Source organism: Astyanax mexicanus, chromosome 15 (genome assembly GCF_023375975.1).
Source record: "Astyanax mexicanus isolate ESR-SI-001 chromosome 15, AstMex3_surface, whole genome shotgun sequence".
Lineage (NCBI taxonomy): Eukaryota > Metazoa > Chordata > Actinopteri > Characiformes > Acestrorhamphidae > Astyanax > Astyanax mexicanus.
In genome coordinates this window covers 33,438,349-33,464,808 of record NC_064422.1, presented here as the reverse complement: position 1 = coordinate 33,464,808, position 26,460 = coordinate 33,438,349, and the positions used below count along the sequence as shown (strand labels likewise).

General features: G+C 36.1%; 1 protein-coding gene and 1 long non-coding RNA gene across 19 annotated transcripts in view; one reads left to right on the top strand and one right to left on the bottom strand.

Annotated features, from left to right (window-relative positions):
- camk2g1 (calcium/calmodulin-dependent protein kinase (CaM kinase) II gamma 1) overlaps nt 1–19,750 on the top strand; it is a 99,723-nt gene extending 79,973 nt beyond the window's left edge. For 4 of the 18 annotated variants that reach the window (XM_022669023.2, XM_022669022.2, XM_022669025.2 and 1 more), the window contains 10 exons: nt 4,014–4,054; nt 5,629–5,715; nt 6,816–6,860; nt 7,721–7,775; nt 10,520–10,624; nt 13,169–13,318; nt 13,898–13,973; nt 14,085–14,179; nt 14,901–15,149; nt 16,414–19,750. In XM_022669023.2, coding sequence (XP_022524744.1) covers nt 4,014–4,054; nt 5,629–5,715; nt 6,816–6,860; nt 7,721–7,775; nt 10,520–10,624; nt 13,169–13,318; nt 13,898–13,973; nt 14,085–14,179; nt 14,901–15,133 — 887 coding nt within the window. In that variant the 3' untranslated portion in view covers nt 15,134–15,149; nt 16,414–19,750. Of the gene's footprint in view, nt 1–4,013; nt 4,055–5,628; nt 5,716–6,815; nt 6,861–7,720; nt 7,776–10,519; nt 10,625–13,168; nt 13,319–13,897; nt 13,974–14,084; nt 14,180–14,900; nt 15,154–16,413 lie in introns of all 18 variants that reach the window. The other 14 variants (XM_022669026.2, XM_022669028.2, XM_022669027.2 and 11 more) reach the window with 10 other exon arrangements.
- On the bottom strand, nt 14,653–25,362 carry LOC125781343 (uncharacterized). The gene is made up of 3 exons (XR_007424563.1): nt 24,880–25,362; nt 22,304–22,440; nt 14,653–15,945 (listed from the first exon to the last, which is right to left on the bottom strand). It is a non-coding gene; the product is annotated as an uncharacterized LOC125781343 (long non-coding RNA).
- Nucleotides 25,363–26,460: the final 1,098 nt, after the last annotated feature.

Below are 26,460 nucleotides of genomic sequence, written 5' to 3'. Positions count from 1 at the left end.
GTTGTTCCATTCCTTCTTTCAATGCTCCGTCTTTTTTTCTCTGATTCTTATTTCTTTTCTTTAAACGTCCAAGGCTCTAGGCAAAAGGGTCTGATCAATATCACTGCACTGCATTCATTTTAACGATCTCTGTTGCCAGACACCCCACCACTAGCCAGCATGCATTATCTGTCTGCATGGCAGGACGAGCAATGAATGTCTCTGCTTCTGCTTTGATTATTGGAGATATCCCTTTCCCTTCCTTATTTTTCCTTAGGTTATATTTCATATATGTTTATCTTTCTTTCTCTTTTTCTGCTTTTACTGTGGAAAATAACTTTTAGGTAAGGTCTGCTTTAGCCAGAGATGTGCAATGCCAGTCCTTAATTCCTTCTTATTGCAGTTCTGTACAGTTGGGCCTGACCGATATCTAGTGGATAAGGTTTTCAGCAAGTGTTAAGATTGCCTATAAATGTAATTAAAAAAAAAAACCTAGAATGCATCCAGCCCTAATTTAAATGTTAAATCTAACATTAGATATGGAAATAACAACCGAAAGTCTGTCCTAGCCTAAATTAAAATCTCACTGCTGGTCAGTCACATTTCAAATCACAGTCAGATTTGGACGTATGCATACTACACCAATCATCATGGAATATGAAATTGAGGGTTAGTGTTATGCTGTGTTTAAACATAAGTTGTGAAAAAAATTTCAGTTTTTTTCTATAATCCAAAAAATAATGTGAAATAATTAATAGAACACTATTATTTATATAAATATTGGAAGGTTCTCTTTTCTGTCTTTATTATCCAAATAATTTAAGAAAACTGTACATTTCTGCTATATATGTATCCTTAGGAAATATGATGACCTGGCCATCACATCTTGACGGTAAAACTACTTTACTAAAACTATTGGAATCTCTATTGGTTTCATTTTAAATTATCTTCAGAATTTTATTTTAATTGCTAGGTATATTGATCCATAAACAGTTTATATCGGTCATGCCCTACTGCACAGCCTGAGCAGGATGATGATCAGATCCAGAGTATTTAGACTGTGGTCTCTCATCCTTTGCCAAAGCAGACCTGCACAGCCCGAGCCTTAGCTACCATCGCTCTCTCCTTCTCCCTGCTACCCGTTACCCCCCCTTGCTGAGAGTGTGGGGTGTGTGCCACATGGACGGGCAGGAGCGGGGTTGGCTTGCTGCCATCCGTCAGACCCGGTGTTGAATTGCGCTGGGCTCCAGCATGCGCCAGGTGGTCGGCGTGGAACAAGGCCCGCTGAAGGCCAGAGACAGACAATGCTGTTCATTCCAATGAGGAGAGACACGGGGAGCACACAGGTGCCAGGCACCCAAAAACTGGGTTGACACTGTTTAAAGATCTGATAACAGGAGTGAAGTTTGTTTTGCATAGCTTTCAACATATTAAACCATTTCTTGCTGTTTATAGTAATGGTGAATTTGGTCGCGACAGCAGTACAGTCTTTTGTCGAGTAGATTCACTGCTTTCCCCCGAATAAACAATATGCTAGCCAGCCTCTCCCACTGTGTGGGAGTTTCTTAGATAATGGGTTACACTCTTACTGTAGTGGTGATTGACATTAATTACTTTGGAGCTATCCTGTCAGAGCACTGTCCACCAAGTCTCAACCATGCAGAGTAAGTCTTTGATGTGTATGTATATATGAACTTCATCTCATTGCAGACAAAAGGCTATTTAAGATGTCTGACCAATAAGAATGCAGCTTCAAGCTTTCTCATCTGTCTATCTCTCTCTTCTTAAGCTTTCATTTTACTAACAGAGTTAGACTAATTACTGATCGTTTAAAGACTTGCTGCCTAATAAACTTTATAAGCATGTCAGTGGTTTTGCCTTAATCAGGATATGCAGTTGATATAACATTGCTATTTTCTTTTGGTTTGCTTGCAAACTGCCTAAAAACTTCATATTATGACAGTTTTTGTTTGTAATTGTGTCCCTTTCTCAAACTTCAAAATACCTTCCTTGTGTCTGAGAAATTGTGTTAAGTTTGCAATGTTTTAAGAACAACCACTGCAGGTGGTGCCGTAACATTTTCCATTGACACTTTATCCCAATTACACTTTTGTCTTTTTTTTTTACTTTTCCAACATTGCTAATAAGGCATTAGTGTGCTGGCTTCGGGCCTCATTCTACATCATTATAGCAGTGTTAGCACATTGTATAGGGGCTTCCTCTGACATCACCCCTAATCCTAGTCTGGATCAGTTTAAGCATGGATTGGTTTATCTGCAGTGTGAATTACATGAAGTTGACTGATATTGGTCCCCACTGAACAATAGGAAAAAGGACCATTGTTGTGCCAAAATTCTGGCTCCCTCTTTACATGAAAGCACATCATGCAGCAGTATTGACTCAACACCCTTTATTTTTGTATCTAATATCTAATTTATTTTTGTATCTGTCTAATTGACAGTCTTTATAATGACAGAACAAAGCAAAATCCTTTTTGGCTCTTCCTCTTTAATAACCCCATGATTTTCACTAACTCCGTCCTTAGCTCAAATTTGAAATAGGCTATAAAATGGGAGAAGTAGTTTGGGAGGGAAACTGGATGTATGGGTTTAGAGGCAAAGCAGGAGGGGGAGCTGATTTGGCTGAGCTACAGCATCAGAAGTGTGCCTGACACAGATGATTGGATGTCAGCAGGGGGGCAGTATTATTGATTGACTGATCTGCATATTGTGAAGTATCACATCATCCACGCCTTGCACAGTTAAACCTGAGAAGGCGCTGCAGACGCAGATATAATCACAATAAAAGAATTTAAAAGGTTTGGAAAGATTTATAAAAGCTTTTAAGCAGGACTGGTATGCTTCATTACTTCAAAGGAACACATTTCAAAATATGGTTTAGAGTTAAGTGGCTCTTTAAGCCACCGTAACAAACGCATACAATGTCAAAACGCGAACCTTTGTTTGAACTTTTGTCATGTGTGAGAACACCCTAAGAAGATCTCATAATTAGTTTCAAAATTTAGCTTTTATTTGCACTTGCTAACTTTGAGATGCAACTTGACACAAGGAAGGTAGTTACGAAGATATTTAGGGCTGGTTTGAAGACAACATTCCTTCCATACTCTGTTAATATCTAGATATGCAATAGTAATTTAACTTTGGACTGATTTAAAGGCATACTTTCAACAGTCCTCTCTCCATCAGACTGTTTAAATGGGTTAAATGGGAGTAATGTTTTTTTCAAACATGGCTTGCATTGGCTTAAGACCTTACTAAACACAGCAAAAGTCTAACAGATTTCTGATAAGTTTAAGTACACCAGTTTATGAGAGTCCCTTAATTTACAAGTCCATTATAAGACTTGTAGTTTACCCTGTTGGCACTGCATGGATGGCTGTATGGTAAATTGCACCCACCACTAGCTCTGATTACCTCATACTGAGTGCAGCATGTAACACCAGTGGGCTTGCAAAAACAAATGATGCCTTCCACCTTCAAGCTCCATCCGCCTTCCTCTTTGCAACTCTGTTGATTGTTGTTTTCTCTCTCAATCTTGCCTTTCTTCCCCATCGTCCTTCCTTTCCACTTGTATATGGAAGGTAAGGAACTTAATGGGGCTCTTGAACGCGAAGCTTCCGACTTTGGTCTTTGTGAGTGTGTTGTTGAATGGGTCACTGCCTTATACATTTGTTAAGGCCCCACATAAGCCATGTCATTAGCAGGGAAGGTAATCTGCAGTGTATTGAAGCTCACTCACCTCCACTGCCTCAAGACCTCTAAATCAGACCGCCGGGAAATTATGTTTGCATTTAAAGGAAATCAATTGCATACATTAGCTGTGATTTTCCTTCATTATGCCTGTAGTCTCGAATAGAGAACAATTTACTTCTTCCCGTCTGCACTAGGATTAGCATGAAATAAATGATTCATTAAAATATGTGAATTAGTTGAGTCAGAAGTTTAGGAATATGAGCACGATCAATGGCTTTTATTAAGCATACACTAATTCAGACTCTCTCATTTTCTTTGCAGCATGTAAAAGTTTACTCAACAAAAAGGCAGATGGAGTTAAGGTAAGATTTGAAGCACCTTTCTGTTCTGAAAGTCTTTCCTTCCTTCCCTTTTTAGAAGTTCTTCTGTTCTTTTACTGTTTGAACTGTTATGTAGCTGTTTTGTCATATTGTTCCTTTGCAAATTGTTGACATAATTTGAATCTCAGATTAGTTTAAAATTAGTGTTAAAATTTGAAGATTAATTAACACTCTTCTAATGTTGCTGTCCATTGAAAGCTCAGAAGGTTTTATTCTTCTCCTGAGTTGCTGTTATCTGTGACAGCAGTGCTGTTATGACTTTTTTTTTTAACATTTTCAGCTTTCAATTTAACAAATATGAGTTTGTAAAATCTATAACAGTTGGTTAGATTGTAACAGATCAGACTGGAAAAGTCATTAGGACAACTGTAGCAGAGCTTGGAAGCAACCTCCCCAGTACTTGTGAGTGAGAGCACTACCACCAAAGATTAATTAACAGATTTAATCATTGCTTGTACTGCTGCCACTCACTAATAGAGCTAACGAATAATTAATATTGTAGATATATTTCGGAGATGTATAAAAATGTACCCTTGAGCCCTAATTGAATTTGATTAGTTTATCAGGGGGCATCTGTAATAAAAAAAAAATAAAGAAATAAAATGCACATCTCCTTCATGACTAGACTCATTCAGAAACACCAATAAAATCTATACAGGATGAGGAAATTTAGTATTTAAATTCAGATCACTTTTAGAACAGTTAAAGGGACCAGTTCAAGGTAAAGTGAAGATCTATTAACAATTTTCAATTGGATTTATCATGACACTTATTTGTTATTAATCACAAGCTTTTAATTTAGCTTTTAATAGTGGGTATTTATCTGTAAGTAATTAGCAAAATTCAACTATATTTATATTGGTAGTGTCTCCTAAAAAATTGTATTAATAAATCTGTGATTTAATTATGATGTAATGGAAAAAAAAAATCAAAGTAAATTATACTAAGATGTTGGGGTCAAATTTGGTAAATTGTTGGGAAATTATTAATTTGCGTGTCAAGAGTTTCAAGATTAATTACATGTGTTTATGCATTTACTACACTATTTATTTTAGTTTTCATTTCTCAATTTATCAATAAATTATTTTTTGTGAATCTTTTGTGATTCAGAGGAGCAACAGCGATAGACCTCGGACTCTGTATACATTTAATCCCATTCGAATAGGGCTTTAGTCAACTTATCTGCTTTAAGCCTTCAATGTTTTGGAGCTTTAGTCAAATCCATTGCAAGGTTATTTTAAAGCTATATATAAATATAGCTTTTGTGCGACAGTGGTCTTCCTTCACAGACTAATAGCCTAGCTCATTAAATTTATTTTTTTTCTTTATAACCAAAATTATTTACATACTAAATTGTAAATATCGTTTTCTTGGTGGGACTCTTGTCAGTCAAGTTTTATAATAAGAGTATGCTGAGTGCAAAACAAGTCAGTGAATGTAAATGCTGTGTGTTTTAATGTTTTTTGTAAAGTGATTGCTAAATGTGAATGGCAGTCCTGTCCCTGGTGACCCAATCTATCTGAACAGGAAAATGTTATGTCTCCTTTCTGCTGCAGCCTCAGACAAACAACACTAAAAACAGTGTAGTGAGTGCCGTAGTGAGTGCCCTGAAGGAGAGCAACTCAGCCTCCTCTACACCAATGGTACTTTAATCTGCATTCAACACTACCTTAACCCATACCAAGTGTGCTGTGCTGTAGGTGCCACTAGTTTTTGTCATGTTATAGTTTGTCCCATCAAACATGTCTGTTGTATATATTTTTGTTTGTTTTATATCCTCAAATCAGAAAACATTGGGACAATGGAAATGTAGAAAAAAATGAGCTCCATGTCATGTTTTGCATTGTCTTGTTGAAAAATGTCTTTAATGAAGTTAAAGTTAAAGTAAATGTTTTATATTTGCTTTGTCCCAACTTTTCTTTCCTGATTTGGGGTTGTATTTTGTTGGCATGCAGTAGTCCAAGTTTGGCTTCATGTTGCGTTTGGTCTTCTGCTGTTCTCTTCCATCTCTTGTTTTCCTCATTTTCACTTTACAAGTCTAAGCTGACATAAAACTACCAGAATTTTTCAGGTGTAAACAGTATGACAGTATGTGTAACAGTATGTGTAACAGTAAAATGTAAGGGCCTGGAAGAATCAAAAAGTACATGAACACAATTTGAGATGAAGCTGTGATGCCGTTTCCCTGCTTGAAAGCAGTCATTTCTTGTGCTTTGTGCCAAAAAATGATAGCTGTGTGCCCGGGAGAGCCAGGCAGAAGAAAGTGAATTGACACTTGAAATGGACTGTGCGTGTACATGCTGCCCAGACAGCTGAGCAAAGAGCATCCCCGGGACCTCCAACACGAGCCATTAAAGCACGCTGTTAACCTCTCACCCCACTACAGCCCTGCAGGCAGTCTAAAACCCATCACAGGGCTAAGAGCCGCCCTGAACACCACACACACTCAACATACACACAGCATGTCTGTCTGAGCAGGCTTTTACTCAGCTCATTATCGACTTTTACAGAGGTCATGCATGAAAAATTATAATAAGTGGAATTAAAATGAATGTGTCGCTTCAATGTTTGTTTCTTTGCTCACCTTCGCTTGTTGGTTGTTTCTGTGGCGGGACCTGGGGTCCAGGGTTCTTCATGTGTGTTTAAAAACGCTGTGTTTGTGTGTTAAACTGTGTTGCTTCCTACCTGGGTAGAAGTGTTGTGTGACAAAATCTAATCTTTATGGCTTGTTTAAATCCTGCAGGAGCCACAGACCACAGTAGTGCACAACCCAGCAGATGGCACCAAGGTGAGTCCCTTTGGTCTGTGCATTTGCTGGAGCAGGATAATGATGAAAGATTTTAACTGGTCTATACAGATTATAGAGTATACAGCGCATAAAAATAAACTAGAAGTAGGTGAATGTTAATACATGATATGCAGCATTTTTGACATTACCCTGCTTCATTTGTAGTGACGGACATGTGATGCACATATGGTTTGTTTATTCTGCACATTCTAATCTTGTTGTAATTCGGAAGTTTAATTACAGATTTGTGAATTAATGAATTAAAACTGTATCCTGTGAAAGTTTTATTATACATTTTTTATGGTTGTGGTATGCATTAAATTGGAGAACTGTATAACTGCATAATCCAAATCATGTTCTTGCCTGGTTTTCTATCCTGGTGGCTCAGTGCATTGTATACAGGGTTGTGGGTTCAATACCCTAATTTGTTGAGCTGCTACTATTGGGACCTTGAGCCTCTCTGTCTCAGGTGGGCCATAGTGTGGCTGACACCAGCTTTCTAAGTGGAGAAATGCCAAGAAGACTTTGTCATATATAAGTATATATAAAAACAAAAGCATATTATATTAGCACATTAGCATTCCATTACATTCCACAGTGTGAAGCACAAAGTGCTGTTCTTTCCTAGATATGGAAATAAACCTCAGTCTACCACTCAAAAGGGAGTGATGTTGCCCTTTATTATTACATGTTGGCAAATGGTTAAAAAATAATTGTTTTATTATACCATTTTTTGCATTTGAAAACACTAAAATATTCGTACTTTTTTTGTATATCTTTCACTTCCACCTTTCTCTTCATTCTTTTCTTTTTTCCACTCTCTGTTTCTCCCTATCCTGTCTGTCGCTCTGTGTCTGCAGGGCTCCACAGAGAGCTGTAACACCAATGAGGAAGAGGATATGAAAGGTAGGAAAGGTACCCAACCCCTTCTCTCCTCTTTCTTCTGCATGCCTCCGGTACTGCGGCCTCGCGACTCTCAGTGCTGCTGTGATAATGGCAATCTCTCTCCTCGTCAAGCCCTGCTATTACAATCATTTCAACTTCAAACACTTCGCTGCATTAGCCATGCTTTAGATATGCTGCCTGGTAACTGGAAAAGCCTGTAATTCACCAGTAAGTCTACTGAGTAAAATGGTCATATAAACCACACATAACATTATGACCAATACATATTTCTACACCTGTTATCTTTTTTATCAGCTCCACTGAGTATATAGACATTCACAATTACAGACTGTAGTCTCTCTGTATCTCTGCATACTTTATTATGCTTTATCTTCCTTTATCCCTGGTCAGGGCCCAACGGGACAATCATAGACCAGCTCATTTTTGGCCGGTGGGTCATTCTCAGCTCTGTAGTGACACTACCATGGTGGTGTTTGTGTTGTGTTGGCACAAGTGGATTTTAAACACCCAAGTGTCATGACTGGACTGAGAATAGTTAATTAACTGCTTTCTTAAGGTTGGTCCTGTCACCACTGATTAAGAACTAGAGGATAGCTAAAACAGTCTGTGCAGCAACAGATAAGCTTCTATTTTCAACTTTACAGCTACATGGTAGGAGTATTTAATAGAGTAATTAATACAGTGTTTAAAAACTCCAGCAGCACTGCATTGTCTGATCCATTTGAGAAAATAGTTTCTGCTCTGTCGTGTTTTAATGGGGTCCTGACTATTTAAAGAACAGTATAAAAGGAACAGAGTGCTCCTATATGCTTAGTGGAGCTAAAAGTAAAAAAGGGGTAGTGTGTGTGGAAACAACCGGTTGGGCATAATTTGTGCTTGATCTGTGTATTGTGTGTGTGTTTTTTTTTTAAAGCCCTTTAAATTAAAATATAGTAAGCTGCATAACTTAAATGACACTATACAGTGTAATAAAACTAGGCAGAAAGGAGAGAGATTACAGTATTTCGATTGTAGATCTATATCTATAGCAGTGTATAAGGCATGCGCACACACACGACTGCCCCCCTGTAGAGTTAAATATGGCTTACAGCTGTATGGCATTGTTGGCTGAGTCGGCTCAGTGGCACACTGCTGCTATGTGAAGCAATGTAAGTCATTTCTAGTAATGGCATGCATAATTTTCACACATACGCTGTTGTACAGATAAACACTCACTTAACACACACGCTGTACTATATAGATCTACACTCAAACACACATGCCTACACTGCACACACACACTTCTTTTTCTACTGACTCCTCTGGGTATCCATCTGTGCGTGTTACCCTGTGTGTGGTGTGTGTCTCCTTGACTCTAGTATTTGGTGTGAAATATATAAATATAAATAAATGAATAATGCTGTGCCATCTTAGGTGGTGTGCTGTGAAGTTTCATTAGCATGTTTTTGTGTATGTACTGTTTTTTTTGTTGGTTGTCTGTAAGGGTCCAGAACTGCACTGCTGGAACTTTCCTCCCTCTTTTCCTCTCCTCATCTACCTTTAATATAAATAAATGAAGGCTCTGTTGATGTTAGACTTTTAAGTGTTTATTTACAAACCTTCTTTTTTAATTGCATCAAAATCCAGTGGTTAAGATTTCTTTCAGGCTGGTTAAAACATGCTTTATTATAGAAAACTTCCAACAGTGGTGGTAATGTGAACCCCAGGCATTAGGATACTAATAAACAAAGGTATACTTCTATTTATTATGTAACACATCTATAGGACCTACATAGATTTATTTTTCCGTACAAGAAAACAAATATTGTTAATTAGAATTATAAGAAGGTGGGTACATGGAAAGTTCTGTAACTAGGAAGAACATTATATAGGGGGTTGGCACAATATTTGGTACAAATATATCACATTGTTTAATAATTTATTTTGCTATAGACCATTTTTATGACAGTATTTTGTCCATTTGAGCAGTTAGTAGATTGGGGTGGAGTAGTAGTTTACACGAACAAATTACGTTTGACTCCACAATACTCAAGTCTATCTTTGCTGGATGGAGTGAAATAAAGACAACAGTAAAACAAGCATTGTTCTGATAGTTAGGGTTTATTTGTAAAAAATGTATTCAAATAAAAAAAATGTTGTTTGAATATTTAAATACTAACTTATTTCAAAAGTACACAATTACATAATTGAAAGTACATTTTACATAATTGAAAGAAAAAAAAAAACTAGGACAGTCTTAACGGCAGAATATTACAAACTTATATTTTTGGTCAACTCATTTGCCCCAATGAATAGCACTTTATCAGCTTCTCTTGTCAGGTGATGAGGACAGGAAATTGCAGAGGAGGATTATTGAAGGGAGTTCACCGCTGTGCCGGATTGCGGTGATAACTGGCACTGCTGCATCGCACCGTGGCCAGCTAGATGCTGCTAATTCACCAGTGCCAATTCACACTGCTAGAGGGCTGGGCACAGATACATAGATGTGTTTATAATGGAGTCCCGTGGACTATTTAGACTGTGTCTGTGTTTTTATCTGGCCGAGGCTGAATTAATTGAGCCGTTTTATCCAAACATGTCCTCTTCCAGCAGCTTCGTATGAACTTAATGCTAATCTAATATTGACAGAATAGCTACATGACTGCCAGCAGCGTGCGTGTGGTTGTGTGTTTTGGCCGGAGCTGCACATGAGAGCTGTGTGTGTGTTTTTCCTCCCGGTGGTGTGTGTTGCGCTGGTCTTGGGGCCGTGCCAGCGGAGAGTGCTCAGGGGGCCAGCAGTGACAGTGCGGTGATGAGTCAGTGCAGTGCCGGGGACGAGCCGCCCGCTCTGGTGGCCTCGCCACAGGCCTCTCCAGCCAGTAAGTTACCCACAATTCTCAGCTCCCCACTGACTCTGTCTACAACCTCCCTTCCAGGCCCACACCACAATCTAAAAACAGCCACTGTCATCTTACCTTCACACCACCCCTCCAAAACAATACCCCCTCCTCTTCTCTTCCAGTGTGTGAAGTGGCTTCTAGTCAATTCTCAGCACCTGTACAGCCAGACACTCTCCCCCTAACCCACGTCTTCTCCTCAGACGAGACTGCGTGCAGTCTCCTCATGCTTTCCTCAATCATTCTTAAGTGTCACTGTCTGAAAGGACATGTTCTTCCAATTACCCCTCCTTTCCATTAAGACTACACACTTTACCATTTTGATTCAAATGACCATACTGCACATTATTTACATATGTTAGTATGTATATAAAGACATTTGCAAGCTACTATACAAAAGGGTATTTCATACCCTATACAAGTATTTTCAGTGGCTTTATACAATGTAAATTGATGGTGCTTCAAAAGGTTTGGTTTCTTAAAGAACAATATTTGAAAGATAAGTGTAAGTTTCCTGTTCTCTGCTGACCATTTGAAATTCTATCACCTCCCTTGATTTATGTTTAACACGTTTACTTTTCTCTTAAATGTGGATGATCCTTTCTAGCCTCTAGCTGTTTTTCCACAGAGTTTAGACTCAGGAGATTGACTTGTGCTCTGAAACCAGAGCTGTTCTGCCTTCTAGCTGTTTGTACCCCATAGCACATTTTGTAGCCAGAGGTTTCCCTGTGTTTGGCTTTCTGGTGTGTGTTTTAGCCACAGGCTAGACCTTAGTGTGTCTGCACCTTATTATTGTGTCTGTCTTACTGGTTGATGTGATGCCACTCTGCCACTGCTGTGTTGTTGCTCTAGTGGTTGACTCTGGCCTTCAGAGGATCTGTCTGATCTTAAACCACAATGCTTTTACTGTGATACTTTAATCTCTGTGAGCTTTTTCTGAAGGAATTAGATTGTGAACATAGATTGTGGGTGATAGTTTTGTGTGGTTTTACTGCACAGCTTGTAAGTTTTGTTGCAGCATCAACCTGAATGCACTGTCCATACACCCTATTCATTTTCAACTTTAAATCTTCACTGTTTACATCCTTACTTTCCTCTTTTTAACATTTCTTGCCCTAATACATACCCCTTATAGTGTGCACTTCAGCCACTTCATTCCAGCCAACCAAGAGTGCATCTCATGCAGTGGTACCCCTGGCCATTTTTTTCTTACTGTTAAAAACAGTAAAATGTGACCTGATCCCCAAAAGGCATAGAGGTGAAAGATGAAAGATTTTCCCCAAATTACATCTTTGATAGTTTTAAAATAGATATAAATTTGTATATTTTCAATCTTATGTCTTTTGAAGATCCAGGCACTGGTTTCTAACAGTACCAAATATTGCTTTCTCTAAAATAACTATAATATTGTGCCTCAATTGTTTCCAAAAATTGGTTATTGAGAAGTTCAAACTAAAAGTCAGACATTTGTGTTTTAAACTCCAGAGCTGTTAGCAGACAGATAATGACAGATCATAGTAAATTGAACAAATCCCAAATAAGGAAACATTGGCGAATGCCAGGTTCTCATCAAAATAATGAAAGACACTGTATTTTTAATAAGGGTGAAAAGAAATAAACTCTCTGATTCTGTTTAGTAAATGTACAGTCCTAGGTTTAAAAAGGTTGAGGCACTGTGTAAACTTTACATAAAACAGATCTCAATCTGTAGACCCACATTTTATTCACAATAGAACACACAACACATATCAGGTGTTGAAGGTGAGACATTTTACCATTTCTAATGTGATGTAGCCTGAGGGCCTGAAGATCACCAGCATCCAATATGGATTGATTTCTCAAGTTTATCTAAATAGTTACTATTATTTAATGTTTGATATTTCACATTAAGGAACATTTCCTGTAATTGTTCCTCAATTTTTTCACAGTTTTGTGAACTCCTTTGCTTTTGATAGACCATCTCTCTTAAATGCTTTTTCCTAGGTTTTTGAGATCCTCCTACTGCAGCTTACTTTTCCAACTTGAGATGTGGTATTGTCAAGTTTTAAATGAGGTGATAAATGGTAAAATGTCTTAACTTTTAACATCTGATGTGTGTTTTATGTTCTGTAAGATTTGGTGGGTGTAGATTTGCAAATCATTGCAATTAGTTTTAGTTAAATTTTACACAATGTCCGATTTGTTTTGTAACAATATATAGTATACATCACAGACTATTTTAAGGGTAAGGAGAAAACTGGGTGGAATTTCAGGGTGGATAAAAGAATACTTTTCCCCTTCATTTACAGACAACCCTATTAATATTCTGTTTTTCTTTTGTTAGTTATTTCATCCATGTTTCACTTTTAAATCTTCATTTAATATTTTCCCACATTTGTATTAACTTTCCATGGTTTTACTAACACTGCTAAACTAATGAGATGCTTCCTTCGGCTGTATGCTTTGCCAGGTGGCTCATGTGTCTTGGGTCCTTTGCATGATGTCATCAGTGGGGCATTGCATTGTGGTGCATGTTATGTGTTACAGTTCTGGTGCATGACAAAAAGCGCATGGCGTGGAACAGTTCAGGACACGCCTCGTGCCCAGAGTTAGAGTGTGCTCAGTCTGTTCCTCATGCCACGACTCAGGGGGGCAGCAGTGTGTCTGCATCTGCAGCAAGTGTGGTCACAGCCCAGTGTAAGTGTTTTGGCTAGCTCAGGACACACACATACACACACACTGTGTGCAGTGCTACATTTCTGTGCTTAAAGGAACTGTATATATATACACTGGTGTCTAACCTATATATATTTATATACACAATATATGAAAGCCTTCAGTGATCTGTTCTACTCTTCCTCAAAGAGAGGTTGTGAAATGGTTTAATTATAGTAAATAAGTTTTTTTTTTCTTTAACTTTATTTTTGGGGCCAAAATAACACATCAAACTGATGTACCCTTTTACTTCGAACAGCTAACATACTGTATCTCTTGACATTGATAGTTAATCTGTGGCTTTTTTTTTAAATAAATATTTAAAGTTTTTAAATGTATAAAAATCAACATACACCATCATGAAGGACATTGTGAAGAATGTAAGATGGTCTTCTTGCTTGTCTGTTAAATGTAATGGTATTTCAGGTATTGACTGTACACTTCTGCTTCCTAATCCACTCTTCTTTGTTTCCATTAAACCATCTCCTCCCATTCTGTGATTCCATACTTTCCTCTGTCTCTCTATTCCTTGTCTGTTCTTCCTACTTTCCTACTGCCTAGTTCGTAAGCAGGAGATCATCAAGATAACGGAGCAGTTGATTGAGGCTGTGAACAATGGAGACTTTGAAGCCTACACGTAAGAATGGCACTTACTATTAATATGATCATTCTTAGGAAACTGGCCAAGCAGAATCATAATTATTACATGTAAAATATGTATTTTTTCCTGTGCTAATTTGTGTTTTAGGAGAATCTGCGACCCTGGCCTGACTTCGTTTGAGCCTGAAGCTCTGGGTAATCTGGTGGAGGGGATGGATTTCCACAAGTTTTACTTTGAAAACTGTAAGTCAGTGTCTCATTTTAGTGGAGCATAGTTTTCGATCGTGTATATTGTTGATACAGTGCAGCAAAATATTTCAGGTTGTACATCTGTATATAATTTTTATTTACATTTATTAATCATTATCTGAAATTGGCCACTTCTTAAAATGTTTGAGAACTTCTGCTATAGAGTGTACTAAACAATTTTAATTCTAGACTACAAAAAAAAAACTGTGGACCTTTAGGACCAATCTTTAGCTTCTTAACTCACGTCATGTCTAATACAATAGTGTAGGACTGAGCAATATTATAAAAAAATTTAATGTAAATATTTTTCAAATATATAATCAATTCTTGGATTTTTTTTTTTTTTTTGTAGTCTTACATAACAGAAAAAATAGTTTTATTAAGCAGACAGCACCATTGGAGCTTCCAAAATGTATATTCTGTTAAAACTGCAAACACTTATATACAAATATAAAAAAAAACATATGTAATTTAGCTATTTTTTAATAATATAAAGCAGCTTTTTACTGAGCAAAGTGCAAAATCTTTAAACAGCTTTATATCCATGTGAGTTCTTTACAGGTTTTTGATCTAAGCACTGATATCCCTCCTGTGGCTTTTATATTTAAAGATGTACAATCACAATTGTCTTATTTTGAAAATTACATTTACACAGTACTTTAATTTACCTCCCAGCCCTAAAATTATGTTAAACTTGTATTGTTTCTTGTTTCAGTATTAAGTAAGAACAACAAGCCAGTGCACACCACCATCCTGAACCCCCATGTGCACCTGATTGGAGAGGATGCAGCCTGCATTGCATATATCCGACTGACGCAGTACATCGATAGCCAGGGCCGTCCGCGTAGCTGCCAGTCTGAGGAGACTCGCGTGTGGCACCGCCGAGACTCCAAGTGGCTCAATGTGCATTTCCACTGCTCAGGAGCGCCAGCTGCACCCTTACAGTGAACCCTCCAGGACAAAGGCAGGTATAACTACATGCTCGCACACAAGCAGGTTTCAAATCTCTTAGCAAACCTCTTTTTAACTCTAACTGCTAAAATGTTTCTCTCTCTCTCTGCTAACCTCTTTCTTTCTCACTCTAAACAAATCTTTCTCTCACTAAGCTAACCTTTTTATCTCTCCCAACTCACCTCTAACTGGCTCACTCTTAGCTAACCTCTCTCTCTCTCTCTTGCTCCAAGCTAAACCTCGCTCCCCTCCCTCCCTCTGTAAGTTGCTCACTTAGAGTTAGAGTGAGACAGTAGCTACGAGTAAAGAAACTGGAGCGAGAGAGAAAGACGCCATTAGCTAAGAGCGAGCAAATTAAAGACAAAGCGAGAACAAGGGTGTTGGATAGGGAGTAAGCGAGTTAGAGACGCTAAGAGTGAGTTAGAAAGAGGTTTGCTGAAAGTTTTAAAGTGTTTTTTTAAGAGGGAGAGAGAGAGAAGATTGTTTGATTTAGAGATAGAAAATTTGAATTCAAATGAAGGGGATGTAACACCAGCAGAACCAGCCTGGAGAACCGTTTGGTTAGATCTTACTACAGTCCTAGCTAACTGGCTGTCAACTACTGCTTAATTAATAACTGAAAATAACGTATCTTTAATTTAATAAATGTCTATGTAAAAAATGATTAGCATCAACTTTGGCTGGTGGCAGGCTGTCTGGCAGTAGCTCCAGCTGATGACAAAAATCCTTCATAAAATGCCTGTTCATGTAGGCCACAGCTCTCTCACACCCATACTGCTGCAGCAGGTTGCCAGGTTCAGCAAAGAATCCTGCCAATTCAAAAGCACAATATAATAGGAACATTAATACTTAAAGAATAAATAAATAAACAGAAAATATATAAATAATAAACAGACTTAATGGCAATTTACACACACAAAATAAGAGTACTTGTACATTTCCATCAGTAAACCTTTTACAAAAAACTCAAGAAGAGATAAAAAGTTAATTTACTTAAGTAAAGAGTCATATTTTCTGTTAATAATCGCATATCTATAGAAGAAATATCCTGAAAATAACATTCGGCATGTATGAATGTCTTCTATAATATGCTGCACAAATAGTAAACATAAATGGAGCGCATGATAAAAATAAGATTTTAAAATAGTTGATGTTTTTGGTCATATTTTTGCAGAAATTCTAAAACAAACTTTAAAGCACCACTGTAGGTGTTTATCTTTTGTCTTCCTCATTTTTTTTTAGATTTCTACTTTAACTGTTCTACTCATTTTTTCCAGGTTGCTTGGATTCTTGAGTGATGGGAACGTTTCTTCTTTGTGGTCAGATTGGACACATAGAGGCCGGCTGGACGACAGCAAGCTACAGAACATGCCATTGAAGAAATTCGGTAACATCGAGTCCTACTGTCAACATCACCTATCCTGTTTAACCTTTGACCAATAGGAACCGGCCGCGGCCCCACCCACGGGACGGTGCATGCATCTGACGCCCACATGCGGGCGCTGTCTAGTCCTTTCCCATGGAATCATCTTTTTGCCCGTTAAAGATGTCTAGAAGGTGTTGTAAGTACTGATCTATGAATTCATAAATATGCTGTACATTGTAAACAAACAAACAAAAAAAGACTAGAGAAAAACACCAGAAGCTACAATCAATTTTGAAAAGCATTTATGTAAGTAAAGTGGGACGGGGAGGGAAGGGGCAGTACAAAATGAAAAAAGAGGGGGAAAAAAAAAACTTAAACCTAAACTGGTAAAGTTTAAAAGGGAACGATCTTAAATCCACCATCTTGTACACTTTGTAGATTTTTGAATACGACCTGTTTAAAGAATTAAGGGAATGTCAACTAATCAGAAAACGAGCGTCATTAAAAAAATCTGCAGAGTTTAAAAGTTCTTCATATCAAAAAGCACCAAAGTGTAGTCTTTAGGCTTTTAAAGGAGTGTTTCTGTGTGCGTTGTATTTTATTTTTTTTATTGTTTTAAACCAAGGTCTGTGGGAAAGTTTGAGTGGTTCTGGGTTTTAGTATTCTGTGTAATGTGGAACTCTTTTTTTTTTTTTCCTTTTGGCTGAGGCTGTATTGGACAGATAGTATCTTGTGTTAAACGATTTGAAGTTTTAAAACTAATTTTCAAGCTTTTTTTTAATGGTAAACTTACTATACGTGTAAAGTTCTATAAATATATATTTAAAAGAAATGAAGTGAAATAAGGAACACCTCCAGGGGTGTGGGAAACGACTTTTTCATGTGGATCTGTTGTGTGTGCGTGCGTGCGTTTGTATGAACTTGTTATAAACCTTACACACCACACTATTACCTTAGGCTTACCGTAGACTGCTCCACCTCTAGCTGAATGAGTACAACAGTGTTTGATAGCCCACAGAAGTGCACAGACTGCACTCTGTCTAAAATAGCACTACTACTACTGCTAGTCATAGAAAGGCCCTGTTCATTAATAGGAACACGTGTGCCTCCTATTAATGCCACACCACCTGCCTCTCAAATCCCATTTCCAGCTCGTTCACAATTCATGGTTGTTGTAGTAGTAATAATGCCAACCATCAGGAGCTGTGGTAGAAACGTCATCTAGATGGTACCATCGTAAGGAAAGGGAGGTTAGAGGGGTGTCAGTTTGAGGATGGGCGTCCAGAATGCTCAGAATAGAGCCTAAAATACATTCCTGGGTTTAAAAAAAGAAAAAAATGTATGGATGCATGTTAGGGCTGGCTAGATATTTGCAATAGAAAATGTATTATGATACAGGGGTTACAATTCAGTATATTCCAAACGACACTACATTTAAATCTAAGTCAAACAAAAGTTAACTTTTTATTCAATCAGTAATAACAATGTGATCTAAGGAGAGTTTAAAGCTGCCCTCTAGCATTTAGGGTTTAATCACAATACAAATCTAATATGTGAAACAAAAATAATTTAAAATCAGTTCTAGGTTTTTGAAAAGCAATACACTATTGCAAACTCAAATATTGGGATACTTTAATATCTATTTTCTTACACTCCTAACATATGTTTGGTCAGAGTGAATAGAGGCTGGAGCATTGGCCAAGGATATGAAGCATTCTTCTTGTGTGACAGACACACACACACTTTCTATTTAGATTAATAGTGGACAACAAACACCCACACTCAGATCCACACATGCCTATGTTACACATGCTCTTACTGGAACTGTTAAAGTCTGTGACTGTTCTGCTCATGGTGGTCTCGTCTGAATCACTCTGTTCTAAATGTGTTGTACTTGTGGTTCACGTTGGTGATGGATTCGTTTGCTCACTTGTTAATAATGCTGTGTAGTACACACATGAAAGCCATCATTAACATACAGAAAGAGGAAAAAAGAGCAATGGCAAGTCTCCTCACCCTCACTTTACATGAAATATTGACATTTTCTCTTTTAGGATCACTTACGGTTTTTCACGTCTTGTTTTTTTGCGGGTCTTATTTTAAGAAGAAGAAATACAGGGTTCAAAGCACTGGTGAATTAAGGTGAACTATGTAATTGAAGCTTATGGTTCTTATTACAGCACAATTAGCCTGTTCAATTTCCAGTTTAGGTGACCAATAGAGTAAACATCTACAAAATAAAACAACTTTGGATATAAAACATAAGCTAAATAAAAGTACTGTAAGTAAAGTACTGTAAAGTGTTCTGTACCCCCTGAATATAGGATTTGTTCCCCTTAAAAAAAAAAAAAAAAAAAAAATCCTTTATAGGAGTGTAGGGCTTTGGTACATATCAGCACTGTAACTCTGCACGTGTGAGCGTGAATGTGTGTGTGTATGTGTGTGAGCTCATCACATCACAAAGCCCTCTTTAGTGTAGTTGTCAGACTCTGTGATGCTGTTTTAAGCTTATTTTTTTTTCTTTACAACTTTATTCTTTTTGCGCTTTGGGGAAATCACTGCCTTGCCTGGCTGAGTCAGAGTTACATATTTGTAAATTAATTCTTCTTCTTTTTTTTTTTTTTTATCCATTCAAGAGCTCTATAGGAACTGAAAGGAAACGGAAAGATGAACAACACAAAAGCAGACAATAAACTGATAGGCTGTTTAGACTTACAAAGCAAAATCCCCCCTTTTCCCAAAGCTAGGAATGAACCTTTGTCCAGGATCTGCCCATTACGAGGGAAATCCTAATATGCAGCTTAAATAAAAGGACGAATATGCATGTCTACTTTTCTTGGTAAATCTTTTTTTTTTCTTTTAACTGTCTGTGCTTACTTGATTAAAATGGGGTGGAAATCTGTTCTAGTTGCATCACTGAAATGAAAACCACTCCACTGGGGGATTATAATGTACCACATTTAAAAAGAAAAAAGTACAAAAAATAAATATATATAATAAAATGAATCGAGTCTCAGCTTGGAATGCTCCCCTCATTCAGAGTAAAACTATTGCATTGTAATGGTATACTATTGGGCTACGTATATACTCGGAGTTTAAACATGGATGCTGGATTTTGCATGATCATACATTTAATAAAACCATGAATTGACAACTATCAAGTGTTTGTCTGAATGTTAGTTCATCATAGCTTTGTTATTATTGGAACTTGGATCTTGGACATATTTAATAAAAAGACCATTTCAGCACGTGTAAAGTGTTTCTCCATTGCTTTTGCTGCAACAGCTACTCATTTTTTAATAACAGTATACGTTTAGTTTAAGGAAACTGTGGAGGAACCCCTTAAGGTACTTTGAGAAATATTCTTTCCTAAAAACATCTTGTTAGGATTCCTCCACAATGTTAAACTGAAGAACCCCTAAATGTTTCTCAACTTGCCTGCTTTTTAAACTTACTTTTAACTGACTTGACTTGCTGTACTGTTTGGAGTACATATAATATTAAAAATGCACACTATAGTGGAAATTAAAAACAGTAAAAACATCATGATCAGCCATTTTAATACTTTAATGCCTTGGCTTTAAGTATAACATATTGTAAATTGATATTAAAGTGTCTTACTTGTGCAATAGAACATTTAAGAAATGCATCTTGGAATAGTTAAACATTGAGTATTTAGGTCAGTGTATAGAACAGTCCTAAAATAGTTGTTTTTTAAAAGTTCTATTTAAATATGTTGCAGTTTGTTTAAATATGTGTTTAAATTCTGCAACTGGACTTCTGCAAATGCATACTGATACCTTCATACATTATGTACTTTTGAGAGACAATGTACAGTGGCTGGCAAAAGTATTTATGCTTTTTCCACATCGTCACCTTACAACCAAAAACAGCACATCATTGTAAAGTAAAACAAAAATGATACTTGGTTTTTATAATTAAGGAAACAAATCTAAAAAGTGTGACATGCAAAAATATTTAGCCTGAAAACATGGTGGTGGCAGCATTATGCTATGGGGATGCTTTTCTTCAAGACAAGAAAATTGCTATTCATATATGCTCTTTATTCTGGCTGAGCTAAAGATATTTAATTATTTTCTGCACAAAGCTGGTAAAGACATAGCCCAAAAGATTTGCAGCTGTGTAGGGGGGCTAAATCTCATTTGTTAGATTTGTATTTAATTTATATTTTTGAGAAAAAACTAAAGAAAAACAAACATTAATTATTTTTCTTCCACACTACAGTTGTATGCTACTTTGTGTTGGTCTATTAACTAAAATACATTTAAGTTTGTAGTTGTAAGGTGAAAATGTGAAAAAGGTCAACAGATATGAATACTTTTGCAAGCCACTGTGAACCCTATCGTAATAAAAGCCTTCATTTATTACCTTAATGTGATATATTCTACATGCTCCGTAATCTAAGCTCAGTAATCTAAGACAGTCTACATCGGTCTTTAATACATGCAAATTGTTCTAAAACAAGGTTGACTCACAAATTTAACCTGTCAGAGCATTAAGACTGGCTGTTGGGAAGGCAGCAGTATGCGGACGAGCATTGCTGTTTTGGAATAGCACACTGAACTGTGCGTTAAGAAAAGGTAGGTACACTAGCTGCAGGAACTTTACATAATGATGGCTTGCAAGAGAAGGGCCTCTATGATTTATTCTTACAAAGAAACATTTTTAGCTATTAAATGTAAAAAAAAATAATAATAAAAAAAAAAAAGTTAAAGTATAGTACTCTTTGGATTAATGTAAATAATATTAGGATTGTAAGAGATTCAGTATACTGACTGATATTCATTACAGGGACCTTTTACGTCTATGATGATGATATTAAATACTATATATATATATATATATATATTTGGGGAGACAGAGTAAGTTTCTTCTGTACCCAGCACTTTGTGTAATGCGCTACTGTTACAAATGAACAATTAGTTGACAATTAAATTTGTAGTCAAGAAATTTAAATAACTGTCGATTATATTAGATAATCATTGCAGTTCTTATATATATATATATATATATATATATATATATATATATATATATATATATATATATATATATATATATATAGCAGATAATGCTACTGCAAATTCAAACGTTCATAACTATATAATAACTAGAAAAAAATACACACAACTTGAACTACTTCAAAGTAATTAAAGTATTTTTTTCCTTTTGAGAAATTACAGAGCTGCAACGCCTTTAGATCAGCTTAATTTTGTACCAAAAATTACTTAAATCTCATTAAAACATTTATTGTTGTGAAAAAACATAAGTCTACAGTGGTAATGTTATATTTCTAAAAAAAAATAAAGCTAAATTGTTGTAAAATATAGTTAAGTGTATACAGGAACACGGGCCACTAAAATTAAACATAAAAGAAAAAAAAAAAAATCACCCTGCTTTTGTAACCTGTTCATCCGTGAAGTGGTAAACATAAGAGCCTGAAGTCTAAGTACTCTTCCTTTGTCACTGTATGAAACAATTAAATGTAATAAACATTTGCATGGTTTTACGGAAATACACCTTACATAATTATACTGGATATAAAGCTACACTTTTTAATTCACCCTTGTTTTATTTAGATCAGGTATTTTACCTTTAGTTACGCTGTTGTAGACTTTTAAGAAAGCGCAGAACTCATTTGTAACAGGAAAATACCTTAAGTTATATAATGCTGGGTGGGCCCACTTTCTGAAACCCTTAAAAACATGAAACAAGTTAAATTAATGGTCGCTTCCCTCAAGTGAGCTTCAGTAACAGTATGAAAGTAGATGAGTTCCTACCTGAGTTTTCGCTGAGCGAGGTGAGGAGCTGGAGTAATCTGAGGGCGGTGTCGTCCTGGTGTTTTTCCCTTGTAGCCAGAGGAACCCTGAGCCACTCGGAGACTTGAAGCACTCTCAGGTTTATAGTTTGACAGCCTCTGTAATAAAAGAAAAAAAAAAAAAAAAGAAGTGTAAATACCCAACGTTAACATATTAGGGGTGTCACAATTTCGATATTTTATCGAAATTGATAGAAATTATGTCATGGTCTCTAGCTTTGAAGTCAAAAAGACGATCGACGATCCCGCCCTTTAAGCTACTCAAATGGCGCAGCACACTGTAGCCAACGCCGCGGACATTTTTCCAGAGAATGTGGACATTCTCATCTCCTTAAAGAAAAACTTGAAAATATAAAAACAGTTGTTTTGTCTAGCCTCAAATATGTTAATAGTTTTGGTACCTTAAGAAGCATCTTTCTCTCAGATAAAATTAATAATATATCTTTATTAAAGTAAAAAACCTGTCATTCTCAGGGACCGAGTCTTATTTTTCATATTTAACTGTTATGGTAGGATAGAGTTCAGTTTGTTAAGGCTCTATTTTTTCTATTATTTTGTACATGACTGTTCCTGTATTTTTTATTATTTATTTTATGTTGCACATTGACGTTTTAATAGTGCACAGTACACTGCTGCTACCCAAAAAAGCCACTAGATGGCATTACATATATATCTTAATTAAATTATTTAAATTTGACCATTAATGCCTAATGTGGTGTATTACAGATCACTTGTATCACTTTGCATCACTTATATCAAGCCCACCTTTTGAAATACGATATTGTAAATTTGATGAATCAAACCAATGACTGACCGTAGACTAATCTAAAACTGGCATAGGCCTCTCTGCTGTAACAAAAATAAAAAATAGAGAATCGAATCGTGACTCTAAAATCGGAAATAAAATCAAATCGAGGATTTAGAGAATCGTGACACCCCTAAATAATTGATCTATCTTTTTGTAGAATTACAGTTTCAATCAAAATATCACCTGTTTGTTTATTTGAACCCTTTTATAGAAACACACCTTATATAGAACTGCATCTATTGCAGATTTATACTGGACATAGATTTACACATTTTAAAACCACCCTTCTGTCACATACGTCACACCATGGGTTTTTTGGGTTAATTAATTTCTTTTAGCTTTTTATATGAATACACAAATGGAATTATCCAATGTAAACTTATACACCAATAATGAATATTTTTATATAATTATTTTTTTTTTATACACAAGACAATATTTATTATTAGCTTTATTATTAATATATAAGGTTACATCCTGCAAAATAATAATTATTATTATTATTATGGGAAGGCATGGGAATGACATATATGGCCAGGACTATCTCGTCCCCACACCTTAACCCTCCTGTTACCAGCAAATTGTTGGGGTTAAATTTACTAACATCTTTCAACACTGGGGTCAGTTTGAACCCAGCAATTTTAACCTCCAGAAAAAAATATTTTAATTAATAACAATAATACATTTTTTTAATTAAGTAATATTTAATAAGTCAAAAAGTTATCACATACTACGTTTGTTTGTTGACTGTCTAAATTAGGTTCTCTTTTTCTGCATTTTTAATATGTAAAATTAGCTGAGAAAGAATGTATTCCTTAATTCTTATATTTGAGCTTTCTATATGAATACACAGTGTAAACCCCAATGTACTTAAATGATGAATCTAGTTTTTTGTATATAATTTTTATATAATTAAACAAATACAACTAATATATAATATTATATATAACTTAGCGACCGCTTTATTGAACTGAGCTTTTAGTTCAGTATGACAATAGCCGAGTTCCTGAGTTTTAGCAGTTATAGCAGGCTTTACTCAATAATAGCTGTTAATAGCTTTTCATTAGAGAACAATTTAGTGCAATCAATACTTGAAATAAGCTGAGAAATAATGTATATACTTAAATCATATCTTTGAGTTTATATTTATATAAATACAATATATATATTGTATATAGTGAAAAGTTATACTCAAATAATGAATCTAGTTTTTTTTAATATAATTGAACTTCTTTATAAAACTGCACCAATTATAGATTTATAGAAACAATAGCTTAGCCCCGCCCATTGAACAAAAAAAACAGAATTAGAGCCAAAAACGGAAATTTAAACAGCTAATATTTACTAATTGTATGCGATTTTTATACACACTTTTTGTCATATTTATTTTAGTGACGGTTTGTGAACAAAACGGTTAAATCAGATCTAAAATAAAGATGTAAGTCTTCCAATCCCATAGACGTAAAAAAAAGTTACTTATTTTAGTTAATTGGATTTAAAATATATAACTTATATATAGATTTTATATTAGAATATTAGAGTCTTTCTTTTGTGTGAATTACAGAAAAATAGCGTTTTTGTTATCAATGTTTTTTCATCACAGGCACATAATTCAGGTCTAAAAAGGTTAAATTATTAATTATTAACACTCAAAAACATGACCTTAGGAAACAATGCTGGGAAACGTCAAGACCCCAAAAAGTTCCGTATGAGAATAGCCAAGTTCCTACCTGCGTTGAGCGGAATGAGGAGTTTTCCCGCCTCGTCCTGGTTCTTTTTCCCTCGGAGTCAGATGAACTCTGAGGCGCTGGGAGACCCGGAGACTCTCTGGTTTATAGTTTAACAGCCGCTGTTTGCAGCGCGGGGAGAGTTAGAAAGAAACTCTGCCTTTTATCCAGAACTAGTCTTTACGGGCGGCGGAGAGAGACGCGCTAACACGCGCCAGGCTAACTAGCCCGGCTAAGCTAAGCTAAGCAGTTAACAGAGCTCCGTTTAAGCTCTTTACAAACAAGGAAAACTCACAAACTCGACCTGTATGCACTCCAGTGTCCTTATAATCTTATAATGACCGCCCCGGTGGCCCGGCTGAGCGTTACACTGCTCCATTTACCGAGTTATGAAACTTTTAGCTCTCCGCTCGCAGCCGCTCAGCTACCGTTTAACTGCGGCCTCCGCTCTCGGAAGGAGTTTCTCCTCCGGCTCCGTCCAATTCCCATCTCCCTCCCTTCACTCGCTCACTTCCTTCTTAATCCCTTTAATCAGCCTTCATACATTAAAACAGTGAAAATAAACCAAATATGAAGATAATTTGTATTGGAGAAAAAAAACTATATTCAGTATATACACTATTGATTATGAGCTAAATTATTATTAAATTATTATAATATAAAATAATCCTTTGTTATTTTATGTAGCCCATAAGGTGACATCATTCCAAAAAATGCATTGGAACAAGACTTATTAAGGCTTGAGAATCTGAAGTGGTCGGAATGACTTATATGGCTAGGACTTAATTAATTATCTCGTCCCCACGCCTTTACCCTGTTACCAGCAAATCATGTAAAAAAAAATACTAATAATGCATACGTGCACGAACAAGATAATTAAGTAATGGGGACGATTTTTTAAGGCGCGGGAATTAGGTAATTAAGTCGTGGATATGACATAAGACTATAGTCTTACCTTCATTAACATTTCTGACGGGTCTTAATGTAATAGATTATTTTCTTAAAAACTTCTCATTACCATAAAAAAATCTTTTAAAAAAATGATAAACAAAATGGAAATAATATTATATTTCTAAAAATAGTGAAAAAAGCATTGCTAATTCCATTAAAACAGAAACATTGCATTGCAAATTTTCTTAAAAAAAAAAAAAAAGACAGAATACATAAGACTATAGTCTTACATTCGTGAGCATTTTTGCACTATTAATAATTGATTAATGGCTGCATCTTTGATGTAATGCATTTTTTCTAAATAGTTACTTTCATTGTTGTGGAAAGATCCGAATTTAATACTAACTATTGCAGAGCTGATGAGAGTAATTTCCGTCTTCACCAGTAAAAGCTGTACTAGTATAAACTCCAAAAACCATATCATGCTGTAATTTTTTTCATATAGATTTTTTTTTTCCACACTTGTGGTCTTTCTCTTCCAGACACATTTTCCGTCCTCCTCCCGATCAGCACACAGTGCACAGTCTGCGGCGCTCCCAGAGGATCAGAGCAGTCTTATAAAGCTGCGTTTGCTGCTGGAGGACGAGTTGTTTCTGCATGGTGATTAATCATACTCTTTCTTCTCCACCACTC